Source organism: Rattus rattus, chromosome 2, assembly GCF_011064425.1.
Source record: "Rattus rattus isolate New Zealand chromosome 2, Rrattus_CSIRO_v1, whole genome shotgun sequence".
Taxonomy (NCBI): domain Eukaryota; kingdom Metazoa; phylum Chordata; class Mammalia; order Rodentia; family Muridae; genus Rattus; species Rattus rattus.
The window spans coordinates 76,289,273-76,308,349 of record NC_046155.1 but is presented as its reverse complement, the minus strand read 5'-3'; the positions used below and the strand labels follow the sequence as shown (position 1 = coordinate 76,308,349).

General features: G+C 51.7%; 1 protein-coding gene across 1 annotated transcript; it reads left to right on the top strand.

The window, feature by feature from the left end:
- Window positions 1–224: 224 nt before the first annotated feature.
- On the top strand, window positions 225–10,771 carry Il21r (interleukin 21 receptor). The gene is made up of 8 exons (XM_032892691.1): window positions 225–461; window positions 2,787–2,889; window positions 4,435–4,634; window positions 5,572–5,726; window positions 6,397–6,574; window positions 7,266–7,362; window positions 8,147–8,231; window positions 9,733–10,771. Exons 1-8 carry the CDS (start codon window positions 311–313, stop codon window positions 10,429–10,431), a joined length of 1,668 nt encoding a protein of 555 aa, XP_032748582.1. The 5' UTR covers window positions 225–310; the 3' UTR covers window positions 10,432–10,771.
- Window positions 10,772–19,077: the final 8,306 nt, after the last annotated feature.

Here is a 19,077-nt window from a genome sequence, read left to right as displayed (position 1 = left end):
GGCGATCTCCCTGAACTAGCACTTCTACAGGCAAAGGGCAGGACAAGCCTGGTTTGTCCACCTATGGTTACCCTTCTGCCCACAGCATTAATACCCCCTTGATCCTACAGGGGCCCTTTCCTATCTCAGCCAGCCAGGGGCTCTCAGCAACTTTGTGTGGTGCCCTGGCTTCCCTAGTGTGCCACTGTAGGCTACCCTGGGCTTCCTGTTTGAATAAGAATCCCTCCCTGCCTCCCCCTCCCCCATGGGCTAACCTCATCTTTAGTATTCAAGAGGGGTCTTCTTTGTAAGCTTTGGACTAGTTCTTTTGATGTGGCAGGGACAGACCCTGGGTTGGGAAGCCACTCAGTATATGGCCTCGGCTGGTTCACCACATATACCACACACTTTTCTTGCAGGTTTGGGACACAGCATGCCACGGGGCCTGGCTGCTGCCTTACTCCTATTGATTCTCCATGGAGGTAAGTCTCAGCACCATGATTGCAGGACAGATGGGGACCATCTCCTCCCATAAAGCTGAGCAGGGCCCACATGGTGTTGTAGGCTCCTGGTCATGGCTGCTGGCCAACAACTCACAGTCTACAGCCTCTGTCTACCAAAGCTGAATGCCTCGTTTTCCTTTGACCAGAACCCATGGAGCCAAACGGCTCCAGTAAACAGAAAGGCTCTCTACCATCGTGGGATGGAAGTCCTGCCCTTGGTCTAACCTTCTGTTTGTGCAAGACTTTCACTTGGGTCATGAACCCTCAGTAGGCTGGAGGAGAAGGGAGGTGGAGAGAGAGAAGCTAGAATTCTGTTGGCAGGCCCTGAGGAAAGGCATCAGAACTGCAGGTCAAGAATCCTGTTTAGGGCATTCAGTGCTCAGTTCAGCATTAGTGCATTCAGTTCAGCAGTGCTCCCCCTCAAGAGCCAGGAAATAAGAGGATGTTCAAGCTACCTAGGGTGAGGGGAACTCGACTCTCTGCAGACTCAGCAAATTTGCTCTGGGTTTTACAGAAATATCCAGTACTTTAGTTCCCGTAGGAAGCAGGCATGACCCTTGACTTCCCTTTCTGTTTGAGACACCCTGCCTGCTTTGGAAACCCCTGTGATTCCTGCATCGGGGAGAAGGGGTGGGGCTGGATATCAGGCCCTAGTCACTGAGACTAGAATGTCATCTCCTGCTCCTCCTGGGGGGCCTGGCTGTGTTGCCATCAGTGGAGAGACAGAGGTTCAGGGAGAACACAGACCCTGTGGCCACCCTGTGAGTGACTGCCTGACTCCAGTGCCACTAAGACAACATATAAGGAGCAGATGCATGGGCAGGGCGCCGATGGCTCTGGCGATGTGCTTGTCGTTCCAGCATCAAGGCCCACGGAAGGGACGGAGAGCATTTGCTGTCCCTGAATTGGGGAGGTGGAGGCAGATCCCAGGGGCAGGCTGGACAGGCCGCTTAGCCAAGCCAGTGAGCCCCAGGCTGGGCGAGAGAGCCTGTCTCAGTGAACCAGGCTGAGAAAGACTGAGGAAGGCCTCTGTCTCCAACCCGCACGTGAACATGCGTGTGCAGGGCCAAAAGTGTATCTTAGGGCTGGGTGCTCAGTTTAGGAAGCTCTAACGCCCTCAGAGTCCAGCCATCTCGTTCTAGCTCGGTGCTGAGCCTCTTGTTTTCATGGTGTGAGGCGGGCTGTGGGCAGGAAGAAGTCTGGTCCCTCCAGCCACTCATAACCCGCTTAGGAGCTCAGCCTGGGGCCTCTGCTTCTTCAGAGGCCCCACCTCCTCACATGCTCTGTGGCCTGAGCATTGATGGAGCACATACCTCCTAATTTTACCAGGGCCCAGGCACTCGTTGTGCTGCTGCTAGTTCATTCATTCATTCATTCATTCATTCATTCATTTTTGAGCTTTGGAGACAAGGTTTTGGTACGTATTTGTAATCCTCCTGCCTCAGCTCACTGCTCTGTCAATTCTATGTTATTTTTATTTCATAATTAGTCTGATACTTTTTCTTTCCCTTTGAGACAGGATCTGGCTGTGTAGCTAGGCTGGTCTTAAACTAGGAATCCACCTGCCTCTGTTCCCCAAATGCTTATGAAAGCAGATGTGTCCCATGCCCGCTGGACCTGTCATTTGCAAAGGAAACAAATGGTTGGGGTGGTAGGGGGAAAGGGTGGGGGAGAGGGTAGAGAGAGGGTGGGGGACAGGTGGGGGAGAGGGTGGGGAGACAGGTGGGGGAGAGGGTGGGGAGAGGAGGGGAAGGAGTGGGAGAGGGTGAGGGAAGAGTGGAGGAGAGGTGGGGAGGGGTGGGGAAGAGTAATCGAGAGGAGGGGGAGAAAGTGGGGGAGAGGTGACTCTTCCAGCCCAGCGCCTGCTGCAGCATTCATCTTGGTAGCTATGCAGCACAGTCAACTTTTCTGCAAACTGCTGAAGTCTTCTCCACTCTTTCAGCGTCTTCCCTAACCCCTCCCCTCCTGGACGGGGCTATGAGCTCAAGACCCTGTGCCACTCACCCTGACCTCGGGGTTTATCTGTTCTTTGCCTGTAACTGGATTCAGAGTTTATTACCCTACAAGGGACAGTGGTCTTGGGACCAAATATAGGGCCCAGTTCCACATTAGAAGGACCTCATCACCGTGACTAGTCTCGAGAGGTTGGAACTTGCACAAAGAACTCTAGATGACGAGAGTCCCTGTGTCCCAGGCTTTCACGCCAGCCTATGACTCTGCCCAAGCTCGTCCTCAGCCTCAGACAACCTGCCAAAGCCTTTCCACTGCGTCTCACCCCAAAAGGCCTCTCTGTTACCCCTCCAGGTTGGAGCTGCCTGGACCTCACCTGCTACACTGACTACCTCTGGACCATCACCTGTGTCCTGGAGACATGGAGCCCCAACCCTAGCATACTCAGTCTCACCTGGTGAGTAACCATGCCTCCAGCCCTGAGGAGCTGCTCGGAGAGGATGACAGGATGTGAAGGCCTCCTGAGCCCTAGGCTGAGCTAACCTGAGGCATACTCAGGAGCAAACTTAGCTACAAGCAAGGGCCCACTCCTTCCACCAGAAATGTCAGCCACCAAGACTGTGAGCTGAGATAACCAAGCTCACAGGTCTGACAGGCTTTCCCTCACAGACCTTCCTGCGTTAGCAGTCCTGGGATGGCCAGTTCCCAGTGACCTTCTAAGCACTGACTAGGTGCTGTGTTCTCTATAAACAATCCTGAACGGGTTGGGGATTTAGCTCAGTGGTAGAGCGCTTGCCTAGGAAGCGCAAGGCCCTGGGTTCGGTCCCCAGCTCCGGAAAAAAAAAAAAAAAAAAAAAAAAAACAATCCTGAAATGTTCCAGTTGAGGATACTGAAGTTCAGTGAGGTTTAGCCACCAGCTCAAATTCTCAGCCAGTGCGCTTACGATCCCACACGCTGTTTTAGGCTAGAGACCACTTGTCCTTCATGTGTTCATCCACTTTAAACAAAGTTTTTGCCAGACGTGTTGTGGGGGCTGAGGACGAAAACAAGACTCAATACTGCAGGCTGGGGAGTCAGGGATGGTCAGACGGCTGACCAGAGCATCACGGCAGAGGACACAGCACGTGCAAAGGTCATGGGGGGAGCAAACGCTGCGAGTGTAAGCTCTTGCTTACGGTGCCAGCTGACTGTGATCTGAGCAGAGTACACCGGCGGGAGGGAAAATTGGAGACACCGAAGTCAGTGGTTGTGCAAGAGCCATCTGTGCTCCATGGGGAAGGCAGCTGGTGGTAGGGAGCCTCGAAGGCCCCTCTGGCTGCTACACTGAGAGGATTGGGTCTCAAGACAGCAGAGGAGAAGCAATACCTTCAGACAGCCGTTACGGTGCTGGAGTACGTTACAGAGGCTGGAGGCGGGCTTGGAGAAGACTGTTGGGCAAGGTTTGCATTTTAGGAAATTCAGTGAACAGCTGAGTAAGGTGGCAGATAGGAATTGATCCTGGAGGGTGGTCATGTTTAGGTAGGAAGAAAGTAAATGTCCCTGGACTTCTATATATACTCTAAACCCCGTCCTTGCTGCTCAGTGAGACTTAAAGGGCCAAAGCATTTCCCACTGCTCCACCTGACCAATGTCCCTGGGAAAATCTGTCAGAGCAGAGAAATACGCTTTACTCACCTCTGAGCACAGAGCTGCGGGTGTTCGGTGGTGGAGGGCAGAAAGGAGAGAAAACCTGCCCCAGGCTTCCTGTAACTTAGCAGTCTACCCATTGTGACCAACAGGAACAGGTTGGGCCCAGATTTCCAAAGGGCAAGATAGTGAGTGTCTCGTCCTCAGCTTGCCGGATGCTGTAGGGAGGGGACTGACCATGGGATGGGGGCTGGTTGGACCTTGACCCTCAGCCCTACCTCCAGCCCCTCTCAGCCTCATGCTTTGAATTACTGTCCTGCCCTGGGCACTGAACTCCACTGTCCCCAGCCATGACTGGCTACTCTGTTCCCGAAGGCAAGATGAATACGAGGAACTTCATGACAAAGAAACATCCTGCAGCCTGCACAGGTCTGGCCACAACACCACACATATGTGGTACACGTGCCATATGCGCTTGTCTCAATTCATGTCCGATGACGTTTTCATTGTCAACATGATGGACCAGTCTAGCAACAGCTCCCAAGAGTGTGGCAGCTTTGTCCTGGCTGAGAGCAGTGAGTACCATGGGCCCCAAGCGGAGGGGGACCTAGGACCTTTCTGTGACCTCAGAGCAAGCTCTTCTCACTACTGTCTTTGGAGTGTCCTTTTGAGATGCACAGCTTTTAACTGGGGTGTGATGCTTTGATATGGGAATTGGGCTAAATGCCCATGAGGAACATTAGAGGCTTAGAAGGGTGTGGGACAGGACCCAGCTCAGCCCTCCCTCTCTGCCTGACCCCAAACAAGGTTTACCTTGTAAAGACCCTTTATACATGACTCCCTAGGATTTTGCTCTTAGTATGAGCACCAATCCTCGGAATCCTCGCAGCTAGATGGGAGGGGCCTAAGGTTAGGAAGGCCCCAGGATGGGCCTGGCTGTAGCTGTCTACAGAGCCCAGGCTGGGAAAGGAAGGATCTGAGGCAGGCAGCAGCTTTGGCACATAGCAGTGTGCGTATCTGTATACACATATACACATAGGAATATTTTATGTTTACATGTATGCATCTCTGTGTGGTACGGGGTCCCTTCTATGGGAGGGAAATTGAAAGCAACAGAATCCAGTGGGCACCTTGCTTAGGAAGTTTCTGCATTAGACACTAATATTAGACCTGAAACTTCCTCAGCCGTTTGGATTCCCAGCTCTCACTGTTTTGCTTTTCGTTTTTCTTTTCTACCAAGAAAGGACAGAGGATCTTTCTCTGTGCGCCTGTCCCCAGTCCTGACTCCAGCCTTTAAGCCTGGGAGTTGTTCTTTCCTTCCCCACTGTCCCCAGTCCTGTGTCACTGTTTCAGTCACCTGCCTGCAGTGACTAGATCTAATCCAGGCAAACAGGGGCTGTGGCCACGGAGTGCTTTGTTCAAAGTTATCCAGCGGCCTTTGGGGACTGTGAGGAGGGATTCTGCTGCCTGCAGATTCTTACCCTGCTTCATCTTTCTGGGTCTTCTTCCAAGTCAAGCCAGCTCCCCCCTTGAATGTGACTGTGACCTTCTCAGGACGATATGATATCTCCTGGGACTCAATTTATGAAGAACCCTCCAACTACGTGCTGAGGGGCAAGCTACAATATGAGCTGCAGTATCGGAACCTCAGAGACCCCTATGCTGTGGTGAGGTGGTAGGGCTTTAGGGTGGGAGCTACAGGGATGTCCAGGCAGGTCCCAGCATAGTGGCACAGGGAACCAGGCTTAGCATTCCTTCCCAGCATGCAGCTCCCTCCTTCCTTCTCCCCGGGCCAGGGAACCCCTCGCTACATCTCCACCCTGACTCCTTCCCGACAGTCCACCTCAGTCACAGTGGGGCAAGTTTGGGGGCATTCCGTTTACTTTGAATGTGGAGTGCCCAGCTGGAAGTTTCCAGAATGGTTCACTGTTTAGACAGAACTAGAATGGCCTGGTTGAGGATTTCTATAAAGGGCATCATCTAGAATGTTCCCAGGGAGACATTTATAGCCATCCATTGACAAGATGGCTGTAACTAGGGACTTCCAAAAAGGCCCACTGTTAAGTATGTCCTTTGTCATTTGAGACAGGGAGCCCAGAGGCTCACGTCTGTGGAGCTTCTAGTCAGGACATGTAGAGGTGTCCGTGGTTGCTCCCAAGACATTGATGGTTGGTGGTCAAGCTATTGCCACAGAGAGGGAGCTCTTTTTCTAGACAGCTCTAGACAGAGATGTATGCTCTTTGTGGGGCCTGCCTGGTGTGACTCCAGTGGAAGGACTTTGTGCTTTACTGATGAGCTGAGTGACTACAGAGTGTCCTGTTTCTTATGTCCTGGCAGAGGCCGGTGACCAAGTTGATCTCAGTGGACTCGAGAAACATCTCTCTTCTCCCTCAAGAGTTCCAGAAAGATTCTAGCTACCAGCTGCAGGTGCGGGCAGCACCTCAGCCAGGCACTTTATTCAGGGGGACCTGGAGTGAGTGGAGTGACCCCATCATCTTTCAGACCCAGGCTGAGGGTAAGTAGGATGCTGGTAGGACACCCCACTCCTGGTACTAAACCTTGTCCTGCTGCTGCTTCATAAGCCCTGAGAGTTCCAGCATGGCTGGGAAGTTTGTGCTCAGTTATTCATCCCCTGTTGCAACCACTCATTATTGTGAGGGGAGCTGCTTCTTTTGATGGGAAGGACTCCTAACTCTGAAGGGAAAGCCATTGCCCCATTTTATAGAAGAGGAAATTAAGGCTTAGAGATGACAACATTTGACTGGAATAAGAATAAAATACCTGATTTAATCCAGTCTATAGAATAAAACAGTTATTTTAGTTTATGGTTTCAGAAGGGTTGGCTCATGATTACAAAGCCCTGTTGCATTGTGGGGAGCTTACTTACTTCATGGTGGTCAAGACATAAAGATGGAGAGGGTCTGGGATGCCAATATCCTTTCAGTGTGTCTCTAATGACCTAATTTCCTCCCACTAGACCCTGACTTCTAAATGTCCCACCACCTTCCAGTAGCAGCCCATGCTGGGACCATACCTCTGACACAGGAGCCTTTGGGGGAGGGGTCATTTCACACCCAAACTCCGAAGGGAGGGGTCCAAACCCAGCTTCCTTCCAGCCCTCCACCCCACCCCACCATTGCCAGCACACCCACCCACGTACTTCTGGAAGGCTTTTCTGTTGGACCCGTGGTTTGTTCTCTGTGCAGAGCCCGAGGCAGGCTGGGACCCTCACATACTGCTGCTCCTGGCTGTCTTGATCCTTGTCCTGGTTTTCATGGGTCTGAAGAACCATCTGCCTTGGAGGTGAGGCCAGGGGCTCAGGGAGGCAGAGAAAGGGTCAGCCTGGGCCACAGCCTCTCCAACCAAGACCTACTCTGGCCAGGGGACTTGGTGAGAGCGCTAACACTAACGAGTAGTGTGTGCTCCATTTGCTAGACACTGTGTAGAACTTCTGCCCCAGGTCCATGGCTGCCCTGTGAGGTTGGCACACTACAGACACTTTAACTTTTCAAATGGGGGAAACTGAAGCACAGAGCAGTCAAGTTACTTGCCCAAAGTCACATGACTGTGGAGTGGCGAGGGTGGGGTAGAAACGTTGTGTTCTTTATGGAGACCTCGGTTGTGACTTTGCCCAGGGAATGAACTTTGAGGCAGAGGGGGTAGTCCTCCATCCCCTCCCCAGCTCTCCGTTTCAGCTGGAAGGTGAGCTGCTGTGTTTACACACAGGACCGTTGCTCTGGGTGCCATGGAAAAGGAGGTCGCTGATTTAAAATGTACTGCCCTGGTACAAGTGCCATGGCAGGATACTATGTCCTTTGATAAGTGACTGTCAGCTCCAGCCCATCATGGCGGATGAGGAGGAAGTCGAGGCCCCAGAGGGCAGCATGTGCCCAGGCCACAATAGATGGCAGAGGCAGGAACTTGAACATCTGCAGGAAGCTTGGGGGTGAGGGTGACTGTTGCTTCCGTTTTACTCATGGGTAGGCAGGAAGGTGCCTGGCAGTAGAAATTGTTGCTTCTGTGGGAGAGAGGCCAGACCTCTCCTACTTGCTGCTATAGGGGCTTTGCCCACTCCTTTTCTTTGCAGGCTATGGAAGAAGATATGGGCACCGGTGCCCACCCCCGAGAGTTTCTTCCAGCCCCTGTACAGGGAGCACAGCGGGAACTTCAAGGTGAGCCATGTTGGATGCACCCTCTGGATCGTTTACCCTTTGGGGGAACCCTACCAACCTTCACCCCAAGACCATTCCGTGAGCCCAGAGTACTCAGGCCCAACCTGACCTAGAACCCGTCCTCAGTTTCCCTATTCTGCCAGGTGTGGGGCTTCTTTTAGACTTACACACCACGACGTACTTCTAGTTTAGAGCAAACAGGGTGGCACTGGGGGGCATGAGCGGGGTGCCTGGGGTTTCCTAGGGTGGCCTTGTTTCTCTGTGGTGCATCCTTCTCCCGGCCAAGTACAGCTGCTACTACTGCCATTCTAGAGTCTGCCAGCCCTGTGGCACAAACCGAAAAGGGCAGAAGACACCGAAGAAAGCATGTGGTATCACGATAGGGAGCCTGCAGCAGGCCAGGGAGATGAGAAGCTATAGGGCACCCAAGGGACACTGTGCAGCTTGCCGGCTGCCTTACCTTTATAGTAGCTCTTGTGTGGGTTCCCTGCAACCCTGAGTCTCTAGGAGGAGATCTAGGCTCGGAGTGGCCAGTGGGCATTTCAGAGCAAGGCACACATCCCTTCCTTACCCCTGAAGCTTGGCACGGCTATCTGCTGTGTGCTGTTGCTGTTACTCTTGTATGACAAGCACTGTCAACAAACAAACATTGCCTGACTTAATCTTCAAGACACCGGGTCCTTTCTGTAGAGGTGTGAAGCAACACAGAGAGGTCAAGGGTCTAGCTCAAGGCCACACAGCTAAGGAGTGATTCCAGGTCAGGGGTATTGAAATGTAGTGGTTCAGAAAAATTTTTTGTTTTTTGAGGGAACATGTTCAGAACTGTAGTCCTACTCTGCAGGGTGATCTCCCTAATGCAATAGAGGGTCTCTTGTCATAAGAAATATCCTGGTAGGTAAGGGGCAAGAGGGTCCTTGAGGCTTCAGGATCACTGTCTCCAGTCCAGCATCCCCAAAGGCCTTTCTACATGGCTTGTTACTAATTCACTCCACCTATAAATATTTATGGTACACCTGCTATGTGCCAGGTACTGAGGACACAGTTGTGAGCAGGGCTCACTCCTGACCGAGTGTTTACTCTAGCGTGAACACATAAGCAAAACTTCAGGAAATGTCGGGAGACAGAATAGAGACTGGGACACTTAGACGCCTCCCCGAATATGTCCTCAAGACCTTAGGACTTAGAAACCTGGTCCCAGCACCCATCTGTTCCTTAACTGGGGTATTGGTAACTAGCGTAGATGTGAGACTGAGGGCAATCAGTCCTTACTGAGGGTGGGCACATGGGCTTTGAAAGAGAAAGGCAGTATTGGGAACCCACTGGGCAGGGGTTTCACAGACAGCATGGTCTTGTCTGTCTGTCTCTCTGTGGTTTCCTTGTTCCTCTGCTTTCTCCGTCCCTGGCTTGTCTCTATGCTCCCGTGCCCACCTATCTTTGGCTCTATCTGTTCATGCCTGACATCATTGTTCCCAGCCCATAACCACGTGTTTCTTTCTCATAGAAATGGGTTAATACCCCTTTCACGGCCTCCAGCGTGGAGCTGGGGCCACAGAGTCCCACAACATCAGTTTTACATCTGTCGTTGTATCCAGCCAAGGGGAAGAAGCTCCTGGGGCCGCTGGGTCTGGAAGAACAGCTGGAGTTTGATGGAATGTCTGAGCCTGGTCACAAGTGCCCAGGGGTCTCAGCCTACAGTGAGGAGAGAGACCGGCCATATGGTCTGGTGTCCATTGACACAGTGACCGTGGGGGATGCAGAGGGCCTGAGTGCTTGGCCCTTTAGCTGTGAAGATGATGGCTACCCAGCCCTGAACCTGGATGCTGTCCGAGAGTCTGGCCCTAACGCAGAGGATCTGCTCTTGGTCACAGACCCTGCTTTTCTGTCTTGTGGCTGTGTCTCAGGGAGTGGACTCAGGCTAGGAGGCTCCCCAGGCAGCCTACTGGACAGGTTGAGGCTGTCCTTTGCCAAGGAAGGGGACTGGACAGCAGGCCCACCCTGGAGAACTGGGTCCCTAGAAGGAGGCTCTGAGAGTGAAGCAGGTTCACCCCCTGGTCTGGACATGGACACATTTGACAGCGGCTTTGCAGGTTCAGACTGTGGCAGCCCTGTGGAGACTGATGAAGGACCCCCTCGAAGCTATCTCCGCCAGTGGGTGGTCAGGACCCCTCCACCTGTGGACAGTGGAGCCCAGAACAGCTAGCATTTAATAGCCAGCGGTAATGAGAAGAGACCAGAAGCCTGTGACCTCTTGGTAGGCCTCTGAGCTGACATTTACAGTGTGAATGTGTAGGAGTGTGTGTGTGTGTGTGTGTGTGTGTGTGTGTGTGTGTGTGTGTGTGTGTGTGCGTGTGTGTGTGTGTGTGGCTTGAGTGTTATTAGCACATCCGTGTTGAGGTTTGGTCGGTTGCTATGTATTGTAATGCTAAATTCAGTACCCAAAGTTCTAGGCTTACGAGTGAATTCTCATGTTTACAAACTGGTTGTGTAAACCTTGTTCCTTAATTTAATACTATTGGTTAAATAAAATTGGCTACAACCAATTACTGGAGGGATTAGAGGTAGGTGGTTTTTGAGTTATCTGTTTGGAAGTGGAGAAGAAGGAGAGAGGAAAGACCAAGAAGAGAAGGAGGGAGGAGAGGAGAGGAGGAAGTCGCCATGAGGGGAGATGGACCGTGAGCACATGGCCAGGAGAAACAGCAGGGATACATTTCTGAAGAGGTAGTCAGGCCAGCAGTTAGAAGAGTAGATTAGGAGTGAGCCCCCCGTCCCCACAATAGTTGTCAAAGCCAAACAAAGTAACCATAGCCAAGTCTCATTTATTTGTACGCTAGTAGGGGATAAGTTGAAATTGGTTGTACTACTCATCCATTTGTGAGCCATGCCTATGCATGTCCAGTGTTCACTGTCAGGCCTGTATGAGTGTGCCTGAGCTCACGTGTGTATATACGTGTGCAGGTGCCTCTTAGACGGGAGCCTCTGACTCCTCCCCTGCAGAAATGTGGGGTGGTCACACTCAGTGTCAAGAGATTGGTCCAGCGTTATCACCAAGTTCAACCCTACCAGGGGCCACCTCAAGGACCTATGAGGTCCTGACTACCTTTTCTCCTCAGGCAGGGGATGGAGTGAGCCCACAATACCTATTGGAATGAGAAGATTTTTTTTGTTGGAACCTAGGGTTGTAAGCTGTAAACCCCAGCTCTGGCAGCTCTAGGCTATGCAGCCTGGAGAAGTCACTTCTGAACTCTGTGCTGATTTTGCTTGCCTGGACATTAGGAATGACATGTGTGTCCCTGGATCAGCCTTATACAGTGTGCAGCCCCATTCAACTTCTTGCCTTTTGTGGCCCCTAGGACCCAGGTGCATGCTCTGGAGTGGAAGGATATAAAAAAATCAGCCTACACCCCCAGCCTGGACACCTGTGGGCCTTCCTCCCACCAAGGGCACTCAGCAGGTTTCCAGGCTGTGACATACACAGCCTGCTCTCTCAGAAGCAGCCCCAACAACCAAGTTGTGTTTTCTTTTGTTTGTTTGTTTGTTTTCTGGCTTCTACTTAAAGCCAGAATTTTAAAAAGAAAATTCCTTTGAGGCAGTGTTAGCGCACACCTCTAATCCTAGCATTTGGGAAGCAGAGACAGCTGGATCTCTCTGTGAGTACAAGGCCAATCTGGTCTACAGAGTGAGTTCCAGGACAACCTGTGTCAACAAACAAACAACAACAAAACAAAAAACCTTAAACCACTACCAAGACAACAATAAAAGCAAACCCAAAACTAAGCAACCAACCAAAAGAAGAAAGAAGAAGGAGGAGGAGGAGGAAGAGGAGGAGGAGGAAGAGGAGGAGGAGGAGGAGGAAGAGGAGGAGGAGGAAGAAGAAGAAGAAGAAGAAGAAGAAGAAGAAGAAGAAGAAGAAGAAGAAGAAGAAGAAGAAGAAGAAGAAGAAGAAGAAGAAGAAGAATTCTTTTAAGTACCCAGAGATATTTATCAATTATGAGGCACAGGGAGAGGGTACAGAGCTCAGTACCTACAGAACCCTCTGTATGACACCCACAGAGGGCAGGGGACGCAGAGAAGCCATCAAGATTCAGTTCTGGTTCTGTAGCCAATACCTCTTTTCCCCTTACCTGCGGTGCCATGTTTATCTTAGGGGTTTAGAGGAGGCTCCCTTGCTTCCAGTGGTTCTTTCAAGCATGATGTATGTATGCTGTGTGAGGGAAGCTAAGAAGTGCTGGGAGGTATTGGAGAACTCCTCCCCAGCTCCAGGGTAGGGTAGGAGCTCGAGGGTGCTGGAATTGCTTAGACCTTGTTGTCTTTTTCTTCTCTCCCTCCTTCATTTCTGTTTCCCTCTTCCCTTCCTTTGTCCTCTTCTTGAATGGTCTGTTCTCCTTGCAAGAGCACACCTGAAATGTGGTATGGTATTTGCAAAACCAGGCAGGGTTGAGGCAACAGAGAGCCTGACCCTGCTCTAGACCTGGTGGGTAGCCTGCATAGAGGCCGGGGCTCCAAGCTGCAGGGTTTCCTCTCTAAGAAGAAAGGCTATCTGTCTTTCCAGTCTTCAGAGCTGGACTGGAAAGATGTTAGCAGCAGTCCACTCATTCGTAAGGCAAAGTAGTTGGTGGAATCACCAAGGAAATGCATGTGTGTCCTCCATATCTGACTCAGGACTAGAAAGTTCTGGAATACCGGTAGTTTCAACAGTGAGACTGAGCCTAGGACCAGGCTGTGAGAGGCTCAGACCAGCAAAACCCACAGCTCTTTCCTGCACGTGCATACAGCCCCACCCCGATGCACCCCAGACACTTAGACCAAAGTGTGCTGTGGTTTTCACGTACTCTGGGAGCCCCAGACTGCAGGTGCTCTTGGCAGCTCTCCAGGAAACTAGTTCAGCTCCTCAGCAGGGAGAGCTCCTGACTGGGGTGCGGGCAGGAAGAACTGAGGTCCTGGCCCTCACCAGCTCCATTTTGAAGGGGCGTCTCTCATGAACAAACATGGATGCAAAGTTGAAGGCAAGAGCTGGGGCACCTAGTAGTGGGTGGGAGGATGCCGAAAGGCTTGAAGGAAAAACAGGTGGACGGAGAGACAGACGTACTGCACAAGAGCTGACTGACCGGATGCAGCCTGTGAAGCTAATTGCTCTGTCTGCTCTCAGTTCTACCTTCAGCCCTACACACAACAGGTGCTTAATAACGCCTCAATAAAGCCCGGATGGTAGCTGCCTTATCTCCAGGATCTCAGACTCCAGAACTAGATGACTGTAGACATAGACGGTGAGGGACATCTGTCTGGGAGGAGCTGGCCAGCTGCTGCTGGGCATCCAGGGCACAAAGTGAGGGGGAGGCTTTAGGAAGTAGGTAGTGTTTGTCACACACTGGGAAATGAATAGGACATTCAATGTGCAGCTCTGTTACAGTGAGGGCCTAGAGCAGCCACGGCCAACTGAAGGCAGTAGGTCCCTGTCACATAAGGCCAGTTAGAGTCGCCAGTAAGCTGCTCTGAGAGGAAGAAGGCTTCACACCACACCCTGCAAGCGTGCACGGCCAATGCTTGCCTGGGCTTTGCCCATCTTGGCTTTGAGGGGACGGGGCTCTCCCTTGGGCAGGATGAGCTGGACCTGTCTGAGACCTGTCACCAAAGCAACCAAAGAGGACAACCTCTTAGCAAACACATGTGGGTGTTTGCCACTTCACTAGCTCTGGGAGACACTAGATGCCCCTCAAACCATGCTGCTGTGTAGTTTTAATTTTTTTCTGTGGTAGTGCTGCGGTTAGAACCCAGGACCTCACAGGTGCCGGGTGTGTCCTCTACCACTGAGCTATCGTCCCTAGACTCTCTTTTACTTTTCCTGTTTTGAGTCAAAGTCTAAGTCGTCCAGGTTAGTCTTGAAATCTTGGTCCTCCTGCTTCAGTTTCCAAATCCCCAGGGCCTGTTTCATCCTTTCCTCTGGGATTACATGTACGGTGACTAGGAGGAGCCATGCCTGGGGCTGCTGGGAGCCTGGGGGTAGGACACCCCAGTTGGCTTGGGGTGAAGACAGCATAGCAGAGCAGAAGGGTAGAAAGCTCTGGACTTCTGCATTGAGCCATGCCTGACTGAGGCCCCTGAGTGGTCATCGTACGTACCACCCTTCTAGGCGTGAGAACTTCCCAGCCCTCTGGGGTCAGAGGGCATGCAAGCAGAAGCAGAACTTTGTAATTTTTCTGATGGAGAACTAATCTGGATCACAGGGCCACCCGGTCATCTTTCTGTGCTGTGGGCACCGGTGGTGACTGCTCTGGTCAGTTCTGGTTCTCTCTGCCCAAGGCAAGGACCAAGTTTTCTGTCCCCGTGCCAGTATGAACTATGGTGGTAAGAACAAGCGTCAGGAATGAACTCTTGGTCACTTGCTGTGGCAGAGGTGTGACTGTTACGCCAAGCACACCTCATCCTGATCCAGTGGACCCGCTGATAAATCGCTGATTTGTAAACTGTAAGCTGGTTTGAGGTGGATTCCGAAAATGAAGACAATTCCCACCCTGAGGAGTCATCCACAGTGAGAGGAGAGAACCCAGCCGGGGCATGGCTCACAGTATAGAGCTTGTGTGGCACTCAAGGGTGGAGGGCTGAGGCATAGTTCTTAGAGCTGTTTGTTTCTGGCCTCACCCTGAGCTGCCTCTGACAGCAGGTGTTGGGGACTGTGTGGTGTATGGGGCAGGTGTGTGTGTGTGTGTGTGTGTGTGTGTGTGTGTGTGTGTGTGTGTTTTCCTAGCACTCCTCTGCCCTCCCCGAGAGCTCTTGAAAGCTTCACTCCTCTCTGCCAGGAACCCAGCAACCTGACCCCAGTGTTTCCGTGTATTCCCACTGGGATGTGGTCTGGGGTCTCCAGGGTCTCGCATGGGAAGGAGATAATAAAAACCATCTCTCACCCCGTAAACAGAAGCCCCAGTGAGGACTGACTGCCCAAGTCCACTAGGCCTCTGCAAGCTGTGCCCCTCTTGGCCTCCCCAGTGGGTGGAGAGATCTCTCCCCTTATGTCTGGGGCTGCAGCTTCCTGGACATGGCTGTCACCTAATAGGCAGCACAGCCCACGTGGCCCATCCAGCTCCAGACACACCCACCACAGGAAGCAGGTGAAGGACTCCCAGGGAACGAGGGGGCAGTCAGTGAGTAGCCTTGCCTCTTTGTGGCAGCAGCTTTTTGTGCAGGTGAAACAAGAAGTAGAGACCCCTGATGACAAACTGGAGAGGGAACATGCCCTGAGCAGAGCACGCCGATCACAACCCCTCTGGGGATCACATATCAGAAACCTGCATATCAGATATTTATATCCCCATCCTTAACAGTGGAGAAATTACAATTACAAAGTAGCAACGAGATCATTTTATGGCCTGGGTGTGTGTGGGGTGTTACCACAACGTGAGGAGTTGTATCAAAAGGTCTTAGCGTAAGGAAGTTTGAGAAGCACTGGTCTAGAGTCATCCATGTGCTCAAAGGAGTAAAGGGCAGGGCCCAGTTTGCACATTGCCTCAGTGTGACTAACTGGTGCTGCACCCTTATTCCTGGCTGCAGCACATGCCTGCCTGGCTTTGTGCCCTAACCAATGTGGATTAACAAGACCTTCCTTGGAGTTTGGTAGCTTGTCTGTCCCTGCTGGTGGGGCAAGGACTGAAGTTGCTGTGAAGGAGCCCAGATGGGGTAGGGCTCTGAGAAGTGAATGACGGAGCAGCAGGGAGGACTACCCTCACAGGACCTGCAAAGACACAGAGACCAGAACTACCCTGCTCTGCAACCCCAACCACGACACCCTGAGGGGCCTGCCCCACTCATTTGGAAGTTTTTCTTTCCTACCTTGATGGTGCTAGATAAGAACACTAGTGCTCTTCAGTGAGCATGGTGCTGACTGCCCATCCCTCACCTCAAGTGGTGTAGAGGAAGCTCCGAGGCAGGCCGCCTAGCCGGAAAGCCAGCATGCAGGCTCTACCCTTAGCTTCCGACTTTGTAGGAGCTGTTTTAACCTCATGGCCCTCAGTTTCCTCATGCATGAGATAGGCACACGAGTCACGTGTGCTTCTCGGGCTGCTGTGACATCCCTTCTCAGTAGTGTCCTGATGGTGTGTGACGTACCAGCAGGTGCTCACAGTAATAGCGTTTTTACTGGAAGTCACCTGGGCCCGGAGGCTTCACAGCTTGCTGCTGCCCCCTGCTGCCGGGTGGGAGTCAGTGACAGCTCTCCTGCTCTCAGCCATCCAGAGAGAACAGTGGGCAGTCGGGAGATGCCAAGCAGAAGACAAAGTGGCAGTTTAATTCAGCAAGGCCTGAACTGTAGCCTCGAGTGAATGAGGACTACTTTGGGTACTTGGAGTGGGTGGGTGAGACACCATGCACACACACACATTCACACAGCTGGAGAACTGGTGCAGTCAGAGCCCAGGGGAAGGATGGAGGGGGAGGGAGGTCAGAGGGTAAGAGGTACTCCATCAAAGGTTACACACAGGCTGCTCTAGTCCTAGGTAGAGCCAGCAGAAACGGAGAGGATTCTGACAGTACTTGGTGAGCTGAGCATGGCTGAGCTCGAGGGTGAAGACTCTGCATGAAACATGCTTTGGGGTCGAGGTGGGGGTCGGAGGCCTTGTGAGCTTGCTCAGTGAGGGCGAGTGTAAGCTAGGGCTCAGAGCTGGAGGCTGGGCTGCTCTCTTGAGTAGCTCCGTGTATCCCAGGATTATAATAGAGGGAAAGTGAGCTGCACAATAGGTATCTTTCACATTAAATGGCACGAAGGCCCATGTTTCCGGGTGTCTGCCCACATGTGTAAGTGCAGTAGGCCTCCAAGTGTAGGGTAGAGAGGCCTGAGCCATGTGCCGTTCCATGTCTAAGAGAACCATTTGTGTGTTGTTTACCTAAAGAAATGGGAAGAAGGGAGCAGACATGGGCAGGCATGGGGCTGAGTGTGCAGCCGAGGACATGCTGTTCTGTGTGGTGTGGCAAGCGGGGCCCAATGCCATCTCGCAGTCTTTGGTGGGAGGCAGAAGTGACAGGCAAGGTGAGGTGGAGCCACAGCTGGAACTGCCCTGGGGGGCGGGATGCACAGCAGCCCCAGACTGCCTCTCTGTAGAATGTTACCATTTCTTCTAGATCTGGGGTCCTCAGCAGCCCAGCAGCACCTGGTTTCTAACTGGAGGCCTCCTGCCTGCCTTCCCCAGGGACTCTCTGGAGTCCTCCTGACCCACCAGCATGGCTGTGGTTTCTGGAGATCTTGTGTTGATACCTGTTTGGGTGGCTAGTTGGTGAGTGGTCAGGCAGATGGGTGGAGGGCTGAGTGGACGACAGATGAAAGCTCGGTGGGAAAGGGGATACACTGAGGACTGGTGGCTGTAACAAAGACGGGAGGGGGCTTTGGGAATGACAAATGTCCACATAAGCCTTGTATCTGCTTGGGCTGTACCCTGAGTCCTCTCCCCAGATGGTCCCTGTAGGATGCCTTGGGGAAGGTGTGCTGCTGGGCTGTGTCCAGGCTTGGTGCCCTTCAGTTCCTTTAGGCTTCCCACCTCAGCTGAACAGAGGTGGCTCTGAGACCTGAGAGAGCTTGGCTGCTGGCTTCCAGCCTACTGTGCAGTGTGTAACAGGCAGGTTCTGCTCACATGCACACCGCCTCCCCTGCCCAACCACACCCAGAACGTTAGTGAGGTTACACTGCTAACACTTACATTGCTAACACTCTTACACTGCTAACACTTACACTGCTAACACTTACACTGTTAACACTCTTACACTGCTAACACTTACACTGTTAACACTTACACTGTTAACACTTACACTGCTAACACTTACACTGCTAACACTTACACTGCTAACACACTGTTAACACACTAACACTCTTACACTGCTAACACTTACACTGCTAACATTTACACTAACACTCTTACACTGCTAACACTTACACTGCTAACACTTACACTGCTAACACACTGTTAACACTTACACTGTTAACACTTACACTGCTAACACACTGCAAACACTTACACTGCTAACACTCTTACACTGCTAACACTTACACTGTTAACACTCTTACACTGCTAACACTTACACTGCTAACACTTACACTGCTAACATTTACACTGCTAACACACTGCTAACACTTACACTGCTAACATTTACACTGCTAACACACTGCTAACATTTACACTGTTAACACACTGCTAACACACTGCTAACACACTGCTAACACTTACACTGCTAACACTTACACTGCTAACACTCTTACACTGCTAACACTTACACTGCTAACACACTGCTAACACTTACACTGCTAACACTTACACTGTTAACACTTACACTGCTAACACTTACACTGTTAACACACTGTTAACACTTACACTGCTAACACTTACACTGCTAACACTTACACTGCTAACACACTGTTAACACTTACACTAACACTCTTACACTGCTAACACTTACACTGCTAACACTTACTGTTAACATTTACACTGCTAACACTCTTACACTGCTAACACTTACACTGCTAACACTTACACTGCTAACACTTACACTGCTGCAGCTTAGTTGTGCTGGGCTCACAGTGACATAGAGAATGGATGAGACAGGTTGCAAGCTGGGTGAGGCCACCAAGTGCCCATGCCTCTTCAGTAAGGAGGAAAGGTGGACAGGAAGGGGCCTGGGACTGAGGAGGCTCAGCTAGCTGTGGTTAAGTGGTCTCTGTGTGGGACCCCTGACTGTCATTCTAAAGGCAAGTCTTGCATTTTTCAACAAAAGGATGAAAATCTAAGCGCCCCCCCCCAAAAAAAAAAAAAAAAAAAAACCTCAAGAAGAGGAGTTCTCTGGGAAATAACAATCACTAGGCAAACACACAAAA